The 19518-nt window shown below is 32.4% G+C and overlaps 4 protein-coding genes across 9 annotated transcripts in view; 2 read left to right on the top strand and 2 right to left on the bottom strand.

Moving 5' to 3' along the window:
- LOC135122364 (uncharacterized) overlaps positions 1-13356 on the top strand; it is a 63684-nt gene extending 50328 nt beyond the window's left edge. For both annotated transcript variants that reach the window (XM_064046554.1, XM_064046550.1), the window contains exons 2-6: positions 10020-10259; positions 10372-10622; positions 11672-11825; positions 12408-12544; positions 12691-13356. In XM_064046554.1, coding sequence (XP_063902624.1) covers positions 10097-10259; positions 10372-10622; positions 11672-11825; positions 12408-12544; positions 12691-12846 — 861 coding nt within the window. In that variant the 5' untranslated portion in view covers positions 10020-10096 and the 3' untranslated portion in view covers positions 12847-13356. The remainder of the gene's footprint in view (positions 1-10019; positions 10260-10371; positions 10623-11671; positions 11826-12407; positions 12545-12690) is intronic.
- Positions 13352-16460, bottom strand: LOC135122321 (eukaryotic translation initiation factor 2A-like). 5 transcript variants are annotated; one of them, XM_064046533.1, is made up of 11 exons: positions 16369-16460; positions 15875-16144; positions 15630-15821; positions 15433-15577; positions 15165-15383; positions 14905-15108; positions 14400-14857; positions 14163-14347; positions 13928-14099; positions 13696-13874; positions 13352-13643 (listed from the first exon to the last, which is right to left on the bottom strand). In XM_064046533.1, the coding sequence occupies exons 3-11, from the start codon at positions 15652-15654 to the stop codon at positions 13518-13520; spliced, it is 1713 nt and encodes a 570-aa protein (XP_063902603.1). In that variant the 5' UTR covers positions 15655-15821; positions 15875-16144; positions 16369-16460; the 3' UTR covers positions 13352-13517. The 5 variants fall into 5 exon arrangements, with proteins under 5 accessions (XP_063902603.1, XP_063902590.1, XP_063902596.1 ...); XM_064046520.1 differs by lacking the exon at positions 16369-16460 and having other exon boundaries at positions 15875-16238; XM_064046526.1 differs by lacking the exon at positions 16369-16460 and having other exon boundaries at positions 15630-15818; positions 15875-16238.
- Positions 16461-16678: 218 nt separating this feature from the next.
- On the top strand, positions 16679-17921 carry LOC135122384 (S-formylglutathione hydrolase). The gene is made up of 3 exons (XM_064046565.1): positions 16679-17326; positions 17383-17605; positions 17656-17921. The coding sequence occupies exons 1-3, from the start codon at positions 16878-16880 to the stop codon at positions 17836-17838; spliced, it is 855 nt and encodes a 284-aa protein (XP_063902635.1). The 5' UTR covers positions 16679-16877; the 3' UTR covers positions 17839-17921.
- LOC135122354 (presenilins-associated rhomboid-like protein, mitochondrial) lies at positions 17895-19466 on the bottom strand. Its single transcript, XM_064046545.1, has 8 exons — positions 19324-19466; positions 19068-19272; positions 18890-19018; positions 18576-18834; positions 18402-18526; positions 18252-18353; positions 18099-18196; positions 17895-18047 (listed from the first exon to the last, which is right to left on the bottom strand). Exons 1-8 carry the CDS (start codon positions 19359-19361, stop codon positions 17957-17959), a joined length of 1047 nt encoding a protein of 348 aa, XP_063902615.1. The 5' UTR covers positions 19362-19466; the 3' UTR covers positions 17895-17956.
- Between the last annotated feature and the right edge of the window lie 52 nt (positions 19467-19518).

Below are 19518 nucleotides of genomic sequence, written 5' to 3'. Positions count from 1 at the left end.
TCTTGCATTGTAATAATAAAACGATCGCCATTTTCTGTAATTGGTAACGGACCAACTACATCAATAGCTATTTTTTCAAATGGTTTTGAAGATGTTGTAGTAATCACCATAGGGGCCTTTGAAGGGTGACGAGATGTTTTATTGATTTGACATGATGGACATGACTTAATATATTGTTTGATATCTCTTTTCATTCCCTGCCATTTATAGTTTTCTTTTATACGCTTGTATGTTCTAGAGTAGCCTGAATGACCTGAGATAGATGAATTATGGTTTTCTTCCAGAATTCTACAAATTTCATCCTTCGTTTTGGGACATAATCTTTCTTTTTCAATTAAAGTGATTTTGATATTTGAGTCCGAAAACAGGAAGTGCAACATTTCGTTGATCATACTTAGTTTGAAATTTGGATTATAGTTTAAAGGATTGATAAGGAACATTTGTTTGATTTCTAATTCAGTTAAATTTTCCTTTAATTTCAACAATGCATAAAACAGATTTTTATATGTAACTTTATCAGAATAGTTTAAGTGAGTGATAAGAAGGAATGTTTGTTGTTTCTGAGAATTTCTTAGGTGAATGCAATTATTTAAATCTAGATCTGATTCTGAAATCGCGTCAATATCATATAATGAGTTTATGTTTTGGAAGAATAAGTTGTTTTCATCTAAATCTTTGGAAAAAAGCAAAACATTTGGAGATTTTTTAAATATGTTTTCTTTGATTATGTCGAATTCAATTAAGTCATTGTTTTCATCATAATGGAATTCAATTAAGTTGTTGTATGTCTTTTCAGATTTATTGTTTAAAACAACGGGGTTTCTTGATAATGCATCTGCGTTAGAATTAATTTTTCCCGGTTTATATTGTATTTTATAATCATATTCTTCTAATTTTAGTCTCCATCTCACTAAACGAGAACTAGGATCTTTGCAATTGAATAACCATGTTAATGGACGATGATCAGTTACAATTGTAAATTTGTTTCCATAAAGATAATGTCTGAAGTATCGTACAGCCCAAACTATCGCTAACAATTCTTTCTCTGTAGTAGAGTAATTGATTTCAGACTTATTAAGTGTTCTAGATGCATAAGCAATAGGGAGATCTTTACCTATTGGACCTTGAGAAAGTACGCAACCTACGGCGTACTGAGAAGCGTCGCATGTTAAAATGAAATTTTGTTTAAAATCTGGATATTGTAGGATTGGTTGACTTGTTAAAATTTCTTTAAACTTACTGAAGGCTATTTGTTGATCATGTCCCCATATGAATGGGACTTCTTTCTTTAACAAAGAAGTTAGAGGTTTAGCTATTTTAGACAAATCTTTGATAAAATTTTTATAATAACCAATTAATCCCAAAAACTGTTTGATTTGTTTAGCGTTTTTTGGAACAGGATACTCAATTACGGCTTTGATTTTCTCTGGATTTGGAGAAACGCCTTTATCACTAATAACATGACCTAAATAAGTCACTTCTTTCCTCATAAATTCACACTTATCAGGTTGTAAAAGTAGATTATTTAATCTTAGACGACTGAATATCGATCTTAATTTTTCGTTATGATCATTGATAGAATTTGCATAAACAACAATATCATCCATATAAGCAAAACACTGAAAGCCCGTTAAACCCATTAATACCGTATTAATCATACGTTGAAAAGTACTAGGAGCTGTTTTTAAACCAAAGGGCATACGTGTGTACTCATAATGACCACTTGGAGTTGAAAATGCTGTCTTTGGAATATCTTTTTCTGACATTTTAATTTGATTAAAACCAGAGGCTAGGTCAAGAACAGAAAAGTATTTAGAGTGACCTAAACCATCTAAAATTTCATTAATACTAGGCAAGGGATAAGCATCACCCACCGTAACAGCGTTTAGCATTCTGTAGTCGGTTACTACTCTAAATTTTCTTTCGCCAGAGGCATCTATTTTCTTTGGAACAATCCAAAGTGGGCTATTGTAAGGTGAAACAGAATGACGAATGATGCCTTGTTTGAGCCACGTTTTTATTTGTTTGTTAACTGCATCATTAAATGAGACTGGATATCTATACATTTTAGAACGAATTGGTGTGTCATTGCTGGTATGGATCTCATGTTCGACTACATCGGTGTTAGTTAATGTGTCTCCATCTAGATAAAATATATCATTGAATTCGTTACAAATTTTTAGTACTGATTCCTTTTCTTCTTTATTTAAATGATCTAATCTTAAATTTTTCTTCAAATTATTAACCCTTTCAGATAAATTTATAGAATTTTCATTTACAAGAAATATATTAGATTTGTTTTCATCGAATTCTTCCAACTCTACATTAATATGATTGATTCTAACGTCTCTCTCTAAAGTGTTAATTATTGTAGTAATTGCTTTCTGATTATTTACTTTAACAATAGACTTAGCCAAATACACACCATCTATAATGGGAGTTTCCTTAATAATACCCTCGTTAAGATTGTCGTTTATTATGTTTACTTCAATTATTGCTTCAGTTCTTGCTTTTAAAATATAAGATTCGTTCTTATTAGGATTGCAATTTAAATAAATTGGGATATTAAATGGAAGAGAATCAATTTTGAGAGTACAATTTTTGTAATCGATTTGGGCATTTTGAGGTTGCAGGAAATCATTTCCGATTAGTCCATCGAAAGGAATGTTACAATCTTGTTTAACGATGTGAATTTTGATCGGAACTTTATGGCCATAGATCTCACCATCAAATGTCATACTGGCGGCAGTATGAACAGGGGAAGTTCCAAGACCCGACAAAATTATTTTTTCTGATGGATCGCAAAAGGTATTAGTGCCTATAATTTTTGAATGTTTTATTAAGGAGACATTCGCACCAGTATCTAATAAGAATTTATATTCTCTGTCTTTATATTTTAACTTAATGTAAGCATTATTATTATTGGTAAACAACACAGAGCTGGCAAATGTTTGAGTATTAAAAACTTGAATATTCTTACAATTTATGGAAGACTGACATGAACTAAAAGGTTTTAAATCGCTGATTTGGGAATTTACAGAAACGGCATTTTTCTGAGACGATTTCAAGTTTAAATGTACGGAATTTGTTGAACACGGTTGAATTTCAGGTGAAACTTCCGGTAATTTATTGACATCGTTTGAATTTTTCTTTAAATTATTGTTCCGTTTCCAACATTTATGTATTAAATGACCTTTTTTTTTGCAATAATTACAAAATTTTGTTTGATATGTCGCATTGAAATGTACTCTTTGATTAGATTTGTTGATTTTATTCCGACAGTTTTTTATATCATGACCTGATTTCTTACAAAAATTACAAAAACTATAGGTTTTGTTAGCATGTGAAATCGTAAATTTTGAAAGAGAAAGAGCACGTTCCTCTTCTAGAGCTTCCGAAAGCGCGTCTTCAATATTTTCAGGTTTTCGACTTCTTAGATATTTGGATATATCATTAATCGTGTAAAAAACAAAGCGCTGTAAAACTAGTTCTTTAATTGTACTTAACTTTCCAGCAAGTTCTTGATTATTTGAATCGTTATTAATTGACAAAATATTTAAAATTCTAGAACTGATACGATCTAATCGTTCATAAAATGACATCACGGGTTCATTGTTATTTTGTTTAATGGTATTTAATTCTTGCATTAACTGAGTGTAATGTTTTTTATCGGAATAATATTGAACTAATAAGTTCCTTAAATCTGTCCATGAAGAAATTTCTTTACCGTGCAACTGAGATCTAACACTACCCGTCAATCTGGTTATTATAAATCCCAATATAAGTGACTGCTGGGATTCATTACCGAATTTGAAAGCTAACTCACAGTTATTTAAGAATTCATTTAGCTCAAGGCGGTTACCACTAAATGGTTTCGGAATTAGTGAGCATATGAAATTTAGTTGAATGGGAGCATTTGAGGCATTAGTATTTTCATTTTCTGTCATTTTTGATTGTGATTAATACAGCAAACAATAATTAGAAAATAAGGATTGGAATTGATACCAGGACGGTTCTAATAAGTAATAACCAAGTACAAAGTAAAGTCGGAAAAAAGAAATCGTTCTGCTTACAGTTTGACAGTCCTTGATGATCTTGAACACGGGATGATTTTTCTTTAGTTCTGTGGACGAACTTTCCCAATGGACCAGTTCACGAATCCAATCTGGTATAAATTTTGATCCTTTTCTGATAATGGAAGTTTCTTGAAACCTTCCCAGACAAATCAATCTTCAACAGCTTTTTGGATTATAACGTTTGTGATATCCCACTTCTGACACCAGTTTTTGTTATGTTATTTTGGGAAAATCAAACTCTTCGTTGCAAGTCGGACTAACTGTATTTATTATTTCCAAAATTTGTTGTTTTATACCTTTTCAGACAATTAACAAGTAATTAGAAAGGGAAAGGTGACAGAAACATTTAGAATGTTTAACCTTACACTTAATTTGGAAAGACCCATAACAGTTCCCACTCAATTTAGTACAAGAAGATGTAGTTATCATTCGACGATTTGAATAGAACTATACACAAAGGAGATGTAACTTTGAAAGTTTCCCGAAAAGACAACATCGTTACAAATTTTGGAAAAGTGGAGCTTGTTTGCGACATTTTATTATTGTCTAATTTTCTAATAATTAAGTGTACGAATTATACGGTTGTACAGAAATCGATGTTTAGCACAAACAGTTCGAAGATATTTAAAAAATACGTTGGTGAACACCCACTAGAAAATGACACTCATTTTACATATTATTTTTTCCATCGACATGAGTATTGATTACTAAGCGAGATACTCCACCTGCCATTAAAAACAATTTGAGATATCTGGTACTTTTTTTGTTGAAATATGTTGTATTGTCACGTTCGAAACAAATAGCGTCGATAAAAATTAATTGAAGTGAGCACGGATTTATCCAGTTAATAGTGATGCAATGTGAAGTTGTGAATAATGAAGTTTTTAATTATGTGCATTTCTATAATAGTGTCATACTATGTGAGTGGTAAATATTTCAAAATAAAGCTTCCAAACTTTCATAATTATTTAATGCAAACTGGCTGTGGTAAAACTAAGTGAATCATACTTATATTATCAAACATCCTTTGTAAACTTGATAGCTTTCTACAACAAACATAATTCATTTGATGTTGTCGTTAATGATTTTTTTTAATGAAGTTTATCTAAGCTTATATATTAACACACTGCAACATTTACATTTAGGTAAATGTGAGATTTGTGTTTTCATTTCAATTTTAGTAATTTTTATTGATGCAGGAAAAATACTATGTCAACTAAAAGAAACTATTTAAGTTTCTCTATCTTACGTTACATTAGCCAGAAGTTCAAAAGAATTTAGAACTACTGTACATCAGTAAAATGAATGAATTATAGGTATCTTTGCACGCTTACATGGACGTAAGTTTAATGGTTCAAACCATCCAAAGAAAATTTTTCCAGCTATTTACGATGGAGGACACGAGAATTAATTAAAATTTAAAATGGGTTCTGAAGGAGACATGTTCATATTACGACATCGTAACTAACTCGTTACCGAGGGAGTGTGGAAAAAGATGGTTTGAAGGTAGCACACGTTCACTTGTCACCTTATGTACGTGATTATGATTACTCTCTGCACCTTTTATTTGAAATAAGAAATAAAAAAACTGAAATTTACGTGTCATCAAAAAAGATGTCTTCTAGGTGAAGTCTTATGAACAATTATATCGAATTCAAACGGAATCTTGGAGTTAAAAGGGATGTCGTAAAGTTATTCAAAATAAGGAAATGTGTCGATAAAAGTGACAAATTACACGAAAAGTTGTGTTGCCTGGTACTTTGTGTTATATCTTATTTATGTGCTTTTTACGTCCCGAACGAACGTTACAGTCATTTTGACGAATGTTCGTCATGTTTTCGAGTGTATCTGAGTAGAGAATAGGAAAATGTTCGTCCGCTTGTTTAAAATTTATTGGATTCGACTCATACAACTAAAAATGATTAAAAGTAGGTAAAATATTAAAGTACTTTATGAATGTTCATAAGATTTTTCTGATCCTCCTTGATATCAAGGATTAAAGTTACACGGTTCCTTGAACAGCGTGCACTAAAATTGTTATCAACTGTACAGAGAGGTCCATTTTAGAGATGCAGTATATAACTTTTTGTTAATAGAACACCGTATACATTTTTGCATATTCTTATTGATTGGCCTTTTTTAGGCTTTACAACTATATTTTATTTTTAAAATTCCGAGGTAAGGTTGTCACGTTATTTCAGTTTTCTAAAGTTGGTAAATTCAACGATTTCTACTTTTTTAAAAACACCAACATATCAAAAGAAAGAGACTCATCTCAAGGAAGTTGGAATAATGGGGCAACGTCATATAAGAATTTAAAAAAAAGATATCTACCTATAATGTCGAAGAAGAGGCCAATCGGAGTATGTAAAAATATAGGGCATTCCATAAAAAAATGTTGTTTTCACTTAAAAAACAGAAGATTCTGCATAGTTGAAAATAATTTTAGTATATGTTGCTTCGATAACCGCACAACTTTGGTCTTTGGCTTTGTTTCTGTGTCTAATAATTAATGAGATCGAGTAGCGCGCTTAGTGATTCACCCTGTATATTGATCGCATAATGTAGTCAGTTACTCTTTAAATCTGAGATATATCGAAAAGATTTCTATAAACATTTTTCAATTCAAGATTTCAAAAGATCTTTTTGCGATAAATATATATGTTTTAAATTCATGGAGTGATGGCAAACAAATATCAGTAACGTAAGAAGTAGCATTTGAAAATATTTCTTACCGGGAATTTATTTGTTCCACGTACTTCACCTAGTCACTTTAGAGAATTGCGTCTAACAAACAAAAGATGTTTCACGTAAATAACGTAAAAGAACCTTGAACCATTTTCGTATTACTTGGAATTCCTACAATGCTGATGAAAAGGCAATTTGTTGATCAAGAAAACGATGTAACTGCTTTAGTAGGAAGTTAATAATACCTGCAACACCTTTGCCTTTCCTTTGTCGTAATAAGGTTCATTTTATTGAAAGCAATTTAAAAATGTGTTCCTTACTAAAAATCGACAAAGAAAGGTGGGGCAACTTTAAAAAATTAACGTTGAGTTGGGTTTGTATACACAAAAATGCTGGCTTTGTTGACATTTTGAGATTGTGCTCCAAGAACTGAACTGAGAAAGGAGCCTTTTATAATATTCATTTGATAATAAATTTTTAATATCATAGTTTAAAACTAAACATAAGACTTGCGTATTGAATGAATAGACAGATTTATATCATATTTTATTTTAGACCTTAATTTTTGTGAGACATCTTGTGTAATAGTAGCAATAAAAGCATATTACCGAAATACCAACAGCATTACATGTCGCTAATTAATTAATATATACAGGTTGCTAAAAAGTGTGGATACAACAAAATATTTCCAGAAGGGTTTATCAGAACTCCTTGAAATTTGGGACACAAGTTAAAGTATTTGAACTCTATCCTCTAAAATATTATTCAAATTTCCATCAGCATTTGTTTTAGAGATACAAGGTCAACTTATTATTATTATTTTTTTTTTAATAGCACTAAGGGTAAGATTTAATATTTTTTTAAGAAACATTTTTTTCTGCATTCAGGAATGTAACACATCTTTCTTTATTTGTATTTAAATGTAAAAAAAAATTACATTTGCATTTTTTTTTATTGTTTCAGTTAAATGTGTTGTTTTTCCAATTATTATTAACTTTTATGCATTTGTTTTATCAACGCACTGGTGGTAAAAAACTAATGATCGATAAGTCGATTATTGTACCTAAATAAATTATTGTTATGAAAGTTGTTTAATTTTTTTAATGCTAATTGTTTTTGTTTTTGATATTCTTGAAGAATTAGCATTATTCCACTCAAAGCAGTAGAGGTATTTTTTGAGAAGTTTTAGGAAAACTGGTAATTAGGTTTTTTTCCGAAATACAGAGAGGGAGACGAATGAGGAAATTGCTCTCATATTGCTTTGAAGATACGTAAAATTGTGTGGGCAAAGCTTATTATATAGGTCAGCGGGTTGACGTGTTAATAAGAGTATTTAGATGCAGATTAAGTAAATCTCATTTTGCGACAAGGAGAATTTCCCAGCTAAAGGGGATGTTTTTTTCATATTACAATTTCAAATTAAAATTGTTGGGAGAGGTCTGGAACGCATGCATCATTTTTTTATCTTTTTATTTAACGGTGATGTGTAATATTAAATATTATTTAAGTAATAATATCTTATTATAACTGTATCATTATTATTTTCATTTTTGACCCTACAAAAATAATAATAATTAATACATAAGTATGTGGATCATGTTCTGTACTTTTGTGACACTGTTCGAGAAAAAGTATTTTCGTAGTGTGTTTCGTTTGTCAAAATATTGTTTCATAGTTTGTGTTTTTAAGGAAAAGATTTGATCTAAAGAGTTTAAACAGTACTTCCCTGGCTACCATGCGCTGGTGTTTTTTCATAATAATTTGCGAGGAAATTGAAATTATTTTTGAAGTTTATACTTAATATACCTAACACTAATCGAAATGTTGGTGTTTTCTAAACTTATATCTCCAAAACGCTTATTTATTCAATGCGATGGCGATCCTTTTTAGTATCGTAAAATAACAGTTATTATTTATTTTGATGTTGACTGTTTTGTCTATTTTAATTGTAAATTTCAATTCTTTTTATTTGAGACGACGTCATCAAATTTTGTGAGAATGAATTGACATTGACAATTTTCTTCTTGTTTCTTTATTTCTGTTATTCTTAGAGTGCACCCAAAATTTCAAAGCAATTACTGTAGTCGTTTCTCAGATTATCTCTCTAACAAAAAATGCCAACAAAGAATGAAATAACACCTTCTATTTCTTATTTTTATTATAACATAATCATTATGTTACCAAGTCAAACTAAAAGGCATAGGTACTTATGCAAATAATACTCAAGGCTACAATTTAATCCGAAAGATATTGAAAATGTATGTAACATTATGTAGTTAATCATGAATTGGCAACCTGTTTGTCATTTCATTTCGCTTAGGTTTAAAATAAAATCCCGATAAATGTAAAGTACTTTGTTTTGCCACCAAAAAATATCTGTAGATAGTACCTATACACTATTATACATATATACATCGGGAATTTGGGTTTGACGATTGATGATGCAACAAATAACTTTACTTTGGTGAAAAATGTGTTAAAATTTATTGGTTGTTAAAAATAAACACGCAATCAGATTTATGAATTTAAGTCGTTCCATGGAAATTTGCAATTTAACACCCTTTAACAAGCCTTTTATTAATTATGTCATAATTTATTGCCATTGTATTAAATATCAAAACACCGAAAAAAATTTGTGAAAGCCTAAATTTATCAGTACTAAATTATTCCATTATCAGTTAAGTACCGTTCAACAAATCTAGCCTCTTCGAAAAATTATAAAATTTGATCGTGCGAAGCTTTATTTATGCTATGCTAACCCCTATCGATTAAAGAAAAATAGTTACCTACCAATCAGTAAAATGTTGTTATATAATTTGAATGCCTAAAATAAAAACTCAAGAAGGATTCATAAACCCCAAGTAGAGGAGTATGTTATTTAATAAAATTTAAATGGCGTTTACTAAGCCAAATTTTGAGGTGATTATTGGTGGAGATGATTAGACACATTGTGATTAGCATTATACCATCTACCCAATATTCCTACCTAACATACAAGTAAAATTTGACAACAGTTGGTCCGGTAGTTTCGAATCTATTTAATAAAAATCGACGCAGATACGCGGCAGACGAACAGGCAGAAACGGAAGACCTACTTTAAAAAAAGTAAACAAAGCAATATTGATAATTGTGCTTTAAAGGCGAGGGAAGTTGTCACAGTTCCGCATAGACAATCTAATTCACTTTTTGAATCAAGTTGCAAAAATATATTTTAACCAAAAAACAACTCTCCTTAATGAACGAATTTCTTTATAGGAGATGAAGGCTACGTGGTGGAGAGCGACCCCCGCGGCCACGTGCTGCAACAGCAGTGGGTCACACTGACGGCAAGCATGTGGCCTGAGCCGACCGCCTCTTCTAGAGGCTGGAGAATTTCAGCAGAACGTCTTCCCGTTTTGGCCGCGGTTTTTTGTGGAGCTGCATTAGTTGTCTGTTTTCTGTGCGCATTCCTTCTGTATCGCTATTGCATCATGCCGCGTCGGGATAAACATTACTGTAAGTAATTGGGAAATTAAAAGTTAAATATCCGATCGAACGTTATTTCCGGAAAACTGCGAAAGCAGTAATAACTGGAAATCTGCTAATTTCCCCTTTCTGTTTATTGCAGGTCTTCGTAAAGTGGATGGGAGTTCGAGTGGTACCCAAGTGCCTCCTGTAGTATCACCAGCGTATCCTAGTCAAACTGCCGTTTATGCCGAGCAGAAGAACTGTGGATGGGGTTACAGTAATAGGCTTGTGCCACCTCTTCCGGGAAATCCATGGTACACCAATAGAATGATAGGAGGACCCCAGTGTACTCAATGTCCTGGAGTTTGTCCGGTGCCGAGGAGCAGCAGCCATCCAGGATCGTCGTCACAAGTAAGTTTTTAATCGAACATTTAGGAACTTTACTCGTGAACGAACCCTCATAAAGTCATTATCTACATGTACATACAGTCATACACACATGCATGCGCGTTCATTTATGGTTCATTAAGTGAACATAAGGTATAAGATCAATATTTAGATCTTAAAGACCTGAGTAGAATGGTTTTAAATTAAAAAAAAAAACGTCACGAGAAATAATCGTATAGGTAATGTACTATACACCTACAATATAATATTTACAGGTACATATCTATAGATTTATTACTCTCTAATAGTAGTGTTATCCATTATCACGTTGTGATGTATGATACAGTGGTTAGAGCGAAACAACATGTCTAAAGAAAGAAATTGGCCTCGTGTCATTAAACAGAACCTCCCTCGTCTCTGAAGTGCATACATTCAAACAAATCTTTTTTTTTTTAAGATGATATAATACCAATCACAGTGCAAGAAAAAAAGTAGCCCATAAGAGTATAGAACCCGCGACCTTCGCATTATTTGCACAAGAAAATAAAGTTTTTTCATTACAAAATTTTATGATGACATCATTAATATCTTAGCAAGGGCACATACATACATGCATTGATTTGATCAATAAAATAAATTGCCTTATTCGTTATTTTTTTGTGTCACCTTATATAACCAATTTAAAAAATATGAATGCATTGAGAAACCACAAATATAAACTTATAATGTTTTGCATACTTCGATAGGATTTATTTGGCAAAATTTGGAGATGACGTAATCAATTTTTTGAGAGGGGAAAAAGGGATACATTTTGATTATCGATTTACCATACTCACGATAACCTTAAAATGTTTGCAAAATTTCAGGTTAAACTGTAAAATATTGATATACAATAAAATCAAGACGGATTCATAAACCGTAAGTGTTATTTTATAAAATGTAAGTAACAGTTATTTTGGTTAATGGAATTAATATCAAAGTACTTACCTATTTTAATAGAGAGATTCTTACATGGTTTAGTTTTTATTATGTATTATTATAACTAAGAGCTAAATTATTACTGAAAATTACAGGCACAAGCCAACACAACGAGAAGACAGCGGCCTGTAAGTCAACCAGTCCAACTGGGTCCTTCTGTCGTTACAAACGGCGAGATCGTACCAAAATCACCGATGCCTGAAATTTCAGAATTCTCACCACAGAATATGCAGTACGCTTCTAGCAGTAGTAAGTTTTAGATTTTTAATTTTAAAAGAGTTAAGAGGAGCAAGTGTAACTTTTACTTACCGAACGAAAGCGAGGCGCGCAATAGACGGAAAGTATTTTTGTTTAAATACAGTTGTACTTTTGACAGTGTATTTAAAGGATGCGTGTTTTTCGATGAAAAAAAAAATATAGATGTATATACAGATAGTCAATTGATTGCAAGCGCATGTTACACTTGTAAAATATATGCAGGACGTTTATCGTTAAAAGTTTACAGTTTGTGATAAGGAAATCCAAAATTTAAATTTCTTGGCCCTGTTATGTGATTCTACTGTATGAAAATGATTACTAACTACTTGCATTTCAAACTCTAAGAGTTTTAGAATCGCCCGCATTACTCTGAAATAAAAAATAAATAAACCCAGTGGAGTAAAAGAACAAAATAAAATATGTTGAAAACGTGATAGCAAAAATCGACCTTATTATGTGTTTTAAAATAATATAAATAATAAAAATAAAATATATGAGTTGAAAGATTACAGTCTTAAAATAAATGTAGCCAATATAATAATAATTCACATTTATTTAATTGATGAAATTCAGTTCTAGATGAAGTGGGAAGCAAAGATGAGCAAAACTCTGAAGAACCCACGTTAAAAACTCGAAGTTTACCAGCATGGGTTAGGTCTAAGCCCAGACCATTATCAACAGAAGACGACTTAAATGATTTATATGCTAAGGTGTGTATATTTATGATTAGTAATTTTATATCTTGGTTTATACAAACAATTCAGACATACTTAACACGCACAATTTAAAGGATTTGTGTCCTGACCATGTTATATTATTACTTGCCAAGTTATTGTAATATTAATATTTTTTCTAGGTTAACTTTAGCAAAAAACGGAAAAATCGAATGCGCAACGATGAAGCTGCGATAATAGCCCTAAGTAAATCGAGAAGTCAATTCCTTCACAAGGACACGGACTCTCTTGTCGACAACGAGGCTGTTATAGTCTACGACGAACGCACAGCTTTGTAAAAAATTTTTGATATCAAAATTATATATTTTGGACATATTTTTACAATGTTAGTCAGAACCTTGATAGTTATGAACATATCGTTGTTGCAAATGAAGACTATGTCAACTGACAAATAATTTCTAGATCTAAGATTTGAGGATTTAAAGTATTTTTCTGTGATAAATTTTAAAATGTGTAGGGTTTTCGTCTTATTAAATTAATTATTATAAATGTAATCCTTTTAAGACTGGTCCTATTGCAATTCTATGAATGTGTAGATAGAATGTAATGTGCTGTTTTTAATACTAAATTGTATTAGACCATCCAGCACAAATATTTATTGTACTAATAGATACTGCATACAGGGCACGTAATACGTGATTAGCAGTGGCGATTCGTTTATCTGTGTTAGACGCCAAAGACATTAAACTTAGTTAGAATCTGTTATGGGAAGATTAATTTTGTACTATAATATTTAAATAATTATTTTGTTGTGTATTGAAGTTTAGAATAAAGAACACTACCTACTTTTGACTGGTTTTATTGCAAATGTTTTAGGTGTTGCAGTTGTAAAAAGTAAAGACAGTAAATTCACTCACATCAACAAAAACATCTTTTTTGATAGAAAGTTAACACAACCTTGCTATTATAGTAAAACCATTTTTGATTTTATACATAGTCATACTCTGGTTTATATCTGAAGTTGTTCCAACTCCTTCAGCAAATCAGATTCTCCTTTAATTTTTGCAATCTGATTGATTTCCAAAGTTTTTCCCTGCGCCTGTTGCTCCTTCAGTTTTTCAATAGCATCTAATTTCTGTTTAAAAATGTACATTTTTTATCATTTATGAAAAAATACAATAGCTTACCTTCTTGATATTTTTCAACTTCTTATCTTTTTCTGGGTCTCCAGTTAATGCAATTTGTACAGAACTAACAACCGCAGGAGCAGAAGCTTCCTTATTATCTTCACCCTCAAGTTTCTTCGCTTTTTTTGCATCACGCTTCTTTTTTTGTTTAATTGATGCTTTACTCTGAGAATCAGAGCCTATAAAAATGCTAGTAAAAATACTTCATTATTTATGTGTAATTTAGAAGTACCTGGTTTGTGTGCTTGCTCTTCATCATCATCCAAACTAAAACGAATTGCTGGACGATTCCTAGCAGAAGGAGGCCTGTAAGCTTGTTTGGACGCTACTGGCTGACTTGAAGCTATTCCTTCAATTTTTTCTGAACTAATAGCAGGTTCTTTGAAAGTATGACGTGGATAGTTCTAAATATACATACAAAAAAATAATAGTAAGCAAAACGTGTTTATCTTTTATCTAAATACAACCTTCCAACACACTTCATAAAGTTCTTCTTGTGCATCCATCTGTTTTTCATGCAACAAAGCTCCAGAATAATGCCAAATTTTATAACCATTCCCAATTCTTAGTCTTGGTGCTGTTGTTGCTGTTAAAAAGTGGATCCCATCAGGGGCCCACTCCAAAAGTGTTGAATCTGCAGCTTCACAACTACCTGAAACATTAAGTTCCATACTGTACGAGAAAATTTGTTTGATCTATGTTACCTATTAATTTTCTGTTAGTGGTGTCCCATATTTCAACATGTCCACGCAAATTTCCAAAACCTCCAAGCAACACCAGGTTACCTTGTGGGTTGTAATAAATAGAATTTCGAGAGCCAGTCCCAAATTCAAAAACTGGTTCACATTTCAAATTAAAAACTGTTGCTCTTGCTGGAACAAATCCATAAATGACGCAAAACTCATGGTTTTTGGGAGACCAAGCAACGCTGTAAATTGGTCCTTCTTTACTCATAGTAACCATTGCAGTTTGTCCATTTAGACTCATAAAGTGTAGACCTTGTTTACCATAATATGATCCACCAGTTTTATCTACTTCGGTTGAAGTAAGTAGAAGAACATTATTTCCTTTTAAATTCCAGTAAAATTCTACTTTGTCTGCTTGGAAAAAACTCTTGCTTGCTATTGATTGTTGACTATCAAAGCTCGGGTATTTGAATAATCTAAAAATTGATGTTTAATTAAAGAAATTCTAGACAATAGTTCTTACTTTCCAAAAGATGGTTGACCTGATTGTCCAGGTACATAGCAGAGAGTAAAATAAGTTCCCACATTTGGTGATAAACTGTATGCAGCTATTTTATAGCAATTTATTCTAGCTACAATTTTGTCAAAGTTCAAGTTTTCATAGAAGACAACATCTGTGTTTACAATTCTACTGAACAATTTCTCATCAGAGCTCCACTGAGGCTCCCTATTATTAAATAAAGTATAAACACTTGCAATTAAGAAATACTTTCAAATAATTACCAATTTCCCTGTTTCTTCTGAACAAAGCTTTTTACAAGTTCTCCATTTTCACTTTTATAGATATTTAAGTTTGGTTTGCCTTGTGGATCTTCCTTGGTTGTATAAAACTGTTCCCAACTCATTAAAAAAGTACTTTTGGGGGAGAACGCCAAATGATGAGCTTTAACGCCTTCAATTACTGCTACATCTTCCCAACTATCTGTATGTACTATTTTAAGTCTGTAATGAAATTTATGAAGTAAAAGGAATAAACAGACTACTTGCTTACACTGGACCATTTACATAGGCAAAATAGGATCCATCTGGGCTGAACAACATAGTTCTACATGTTCTACCTTGAACAGTGCCATATTTTTCAAGATCCTGTAACTGAGGTGGACCAACTCTTAACACAATACCGTTGGAACTGCGAACTAAATAACCTCTTATTTATTTTGTTATAATTAATTCAATATATAAACCTACCCGCAAAAGGACTTCCTGAAGTCATTTCAGAGATGTAAGGTTATGCTCAGCACGTGTTAAGAATCATTACACAGACATATGAAAATATCATGAGGAACACCAAAACAATTCTACAGATACATCCATTATTTATTTCTTGCTTATTACAACTTCTGCTGAATTTTAATTGAAAGAAATATGATTTAACTTCTACTGTCAAAATTGCATGACGTTACATGACGTCAATGACATTTTTGCCTACTTACAGAATGACCTACTGACTTTTCTCCACCTCTTCTCATTCACTGAAATCTAGGCTATATCTATATACAATAGGTTGTAGGCAATGGGCTACTGCGTACAGCAGTATAGATTGGTGGAATCCAGAGATATGTAAAAGACAGATGCGGTTATAGCTTTCCCGATCTAGGGCCAACATCTATGATCTAAGAGTAGCAATACTTTGTGTCGCCTATCCTTTTCTACATCAGCACCAGTACTATGGATTGCCAAGTGTAGGCTACATCCATCACTCTCTAAAAGGTGGTTGTCTTGTTATTGGCCCGTTCTGGTGGCGGCAATTATAAATAATTATAACCACCCACAGTCTGATTGGTCTGACAGGGACCGGCACAAACACAAGAACGGCATCAACGACAAACGTTGCGCCAACTGATTGGTTGCGCCGTACAGAGCGAGACCTTCAGATATCGGGTTACCATTGTACGTGCTAGAGAAAAAGAGGGAGATATAAACGTACACTGACATCTTGGGCCTAAACGCATGTCCACGAGAACATTAAATATCTGTATCTAGTCTTTTACATATCTCTGGTGGAATCACACATGAATCACAAAACCTACGACACTTTACAAGAGTGAAGAGTACTGCGTAACAAAACGTAACGTTATCCGTTAACGTAAGTTACTTGTTGCCTACTGAGTACTGCTAATCTACTAATTAACCCCACCCCCCTCCAACACAATCGGATCTTGTTTGACGTCATTTGATAGATTGACAGTAGTTTCCATGCTTTTATGCTTTTTTTTTCATTTGCCACTTGATATTTGACAATCTTGACATTGACCTGTGACATTTGAATATATTTTGGTCGGATTGGTGCTGGTTTTTGAAGATTTTTACGAATACTTACCTATCACTTCAGCTATTAATAGAACTGTAAGACTGATAATTTCATTTGTTGTCAGAATAGCATTATTCTATCTGTTTACGAAAACGATCGTTAAACATTTGCAATATATCCTAAAGATGGGTGCTTTGACTGAAATATCTTCCAACAAAATTTTTGGTGGTTTTCAAAAAGTATTTTCACACGAATCAAAACATTTGGGTTGTGTCAGTAAATTTGGTGTTTACCTTCCACCTCAAGCAGAACAGAAAAAATTACCAGTGATCTACTGGCTGTCGGGTTTAACTTGTTCAGAAGCTAATTTTATTGAAAAATCCGGGGCACAGAAGTATGCAGCTGAACATGGTGTAATTATTGTAAATCCAGATACATCTCCACGAAATCTTAATATTGCTGGGGACTCTGAATCATGGGATTTTGGAGTGGGAGCTGGGTTCTACGTGGATGCAACACAGGATCCATGGAAAAAAAATTACAAAATGTACAGTTATGTTACCTCTGAGTTGATACAAATCATTGGTGAAAACTTCCCAATACTTGAGGGCAAGCAATCAATTATGGGCCATAGGTACTGCTGTATGTGGAATAAATTGGCAAAGCGAATTTAATTGTAAATTTTTTCAGTATGGGAGGACATGGTGCTTTGATATGTGCTTTAAAAAATCCTGGTTTATATAAGTCTGTGTCTGCATTTGCGCCTATTTGCAATCCATCTGAATGTCCATGGGGTATTAAAGCATTTACTGGGTATTTAGGACCAAAAGAATCTGGTGGTTGGGCACAATGGGATGCTACTGAACTAGTAAAAAACTACAATGGACCTCCAATTGAACTTCTGATTGATCAGGTTAGTTAAAAATTTAAAAGGAAGCTATAGCAATGAAAATTCATTTTCAGGGTTCAGAAGACAACTTTTTAAATGCAAAGCAACTTTTGCCTGAAAATTTGGTTGAAGCTTGTAAACTGAATCATGTACCAGTAATTTTTCACAAACGAGAAGGCTATAATCATAGCTACTATTATATTTCCACTTTTATTGGCGAACACGTAAAACACCATATGGAATTTTTGCAGAAGTAAAGAAGCGCCATCTACTCGGGAATGTTTTCTTTTTGTTAAATATTAAAATACTGAACTTTTAATAAATAATTATTAAATCCTTATATACATTTTGATAAAAATATTCACATCTAATTATTCATTTTATTGATCCTCTAAATTCATGCCAATACTCTAATATTGGTTCTCTCTTAGCCCATATATGCTGGTTACCCCACAGTGCCCAGATACTGAAATAAATTTATTAAATTCACTACAAAAAAATTAGTAATTATAATTACATTCCACACGCTGCACCTCCTAAATGTGCAGCATGATCAAAGAATTTCCATCCCATTAATACTCCAGCTGTATCTATACCAACAATGACTTTAATTGCCTATAAAAAACAAAACTTTAACTATTCACTATCAGAATACTATAACACAACTTACTGCTCCTGCGCTAAATGTAAATAAAGGTACCAGAATAATGCCTAGTCTGGTGTCAGGATATTGAGTACAAACATATCCCAAAATAGCCATAATAGCACCAGACTAAAAACAAAGAAAAGAAAAAAATTACCATATTAAAAAGATACTTACTGCTCCCAAAGAGAGCCCTGGTTGTTTAGTAACTACTTTATAAACATAACTGGTAAAACTAGATATCACACCAGCACCTAAGTAAAGACCTAAGAATTGTTCTTTACCCAGACTGTGAACAGCTCCTTTAACAACAAAAAATTATATAAAATTTTGAACAATTAAAACGAGTACCTGTGCTAAAACTATGTAGCACATACATATTAGCTAGGAGATGGAATCCAGAATAATGGCTGAAAGTGGACAATATCATAGGCAAACAAACACTTTTGCTTCCTGGGTTTGAGCAAAAATAGCGTAACATAAAAGGTTGAAGGCTACGTATTCGCCACGCTCCAAAGACGAGTACATTCAAGGCGCAAATAGGCACAAAAACTTTTTCACCAGGAGTTAAACTTTCCCACTTTTCTTTAATTTCCCTAACAAACATATTCTGAAATGAGGACAGAATACACAAATTGTGGTGGTACAAGTGCATACGAGCTTACAGATTTAGAATGTAAGTCTTCTGCGTGGCGTTTAAACAACCTTACTGGTTTTTTTAACATCTTTTTTGCATGTGCCCTCATTGTTTCATATTCCCAAATTGTAGCGCCTACAAAGCAAGCAGCACTAAACTAAAATTAGACTGTATAATAATCTCATACATCAGACAACACGTGTTACCCCAATTGTAAATCCTAATGGCTTTAAAAGATTGATGGGTTTTAACTGGGACGTTCCAAGACTAACATCTTGAAATGGTGTTTCAATACTGTTTATATTAGGTTTTGGTTGATCATTATTGCTACGGCCTCTTCTAAAGGTACGTATGTTTTTAGGTGGTGAGAATTCGTAATTGCAGTTCTTGAACAGAGCATTTCTTGGAGAACTGCAACTTGAAGGTTAAACCGACACATTGTAAGGTTAGGACACACCCTACCACAGCTCGCTTAAGCGAAACATGCGGCTAAAAGCCATTTGACTTCTCTAATATTTTCCGTTAAACCATGAATTTTCTTAAAATAAGGCAATTTTATGAAATGTATTTTGTCAAATAACGACATCAAACACCAAAAACTATTGTAAAAATTGTAGTGACATAATATTCCATTTTGTTGGCAATCATGATGCATGA

The sequence above is a fragment of the Zophobas morio genome, unplaced genomic scaffold (genome assembly GCF_036711695.1).
Source record: "Zophobas morio isolate AGI-343-1 ecotype UQ-CSIRO unplaced genomic scaffold, CSIRO_AGI_Zmor_V1 ptg000005l, whole genome shotgun sequence".
Lineage (NCBI taxonomy): Eukaryota > Metazoa > Arthropoda > Insecta > Coleoptera > Tenebrionidae > Zophobas > Zophobas morio.
The sequence above is the reverse complement of the archived record's forward strand: the minus strand, read 5'-3'. Positions and strand labels throughout refer to the sequence as shown.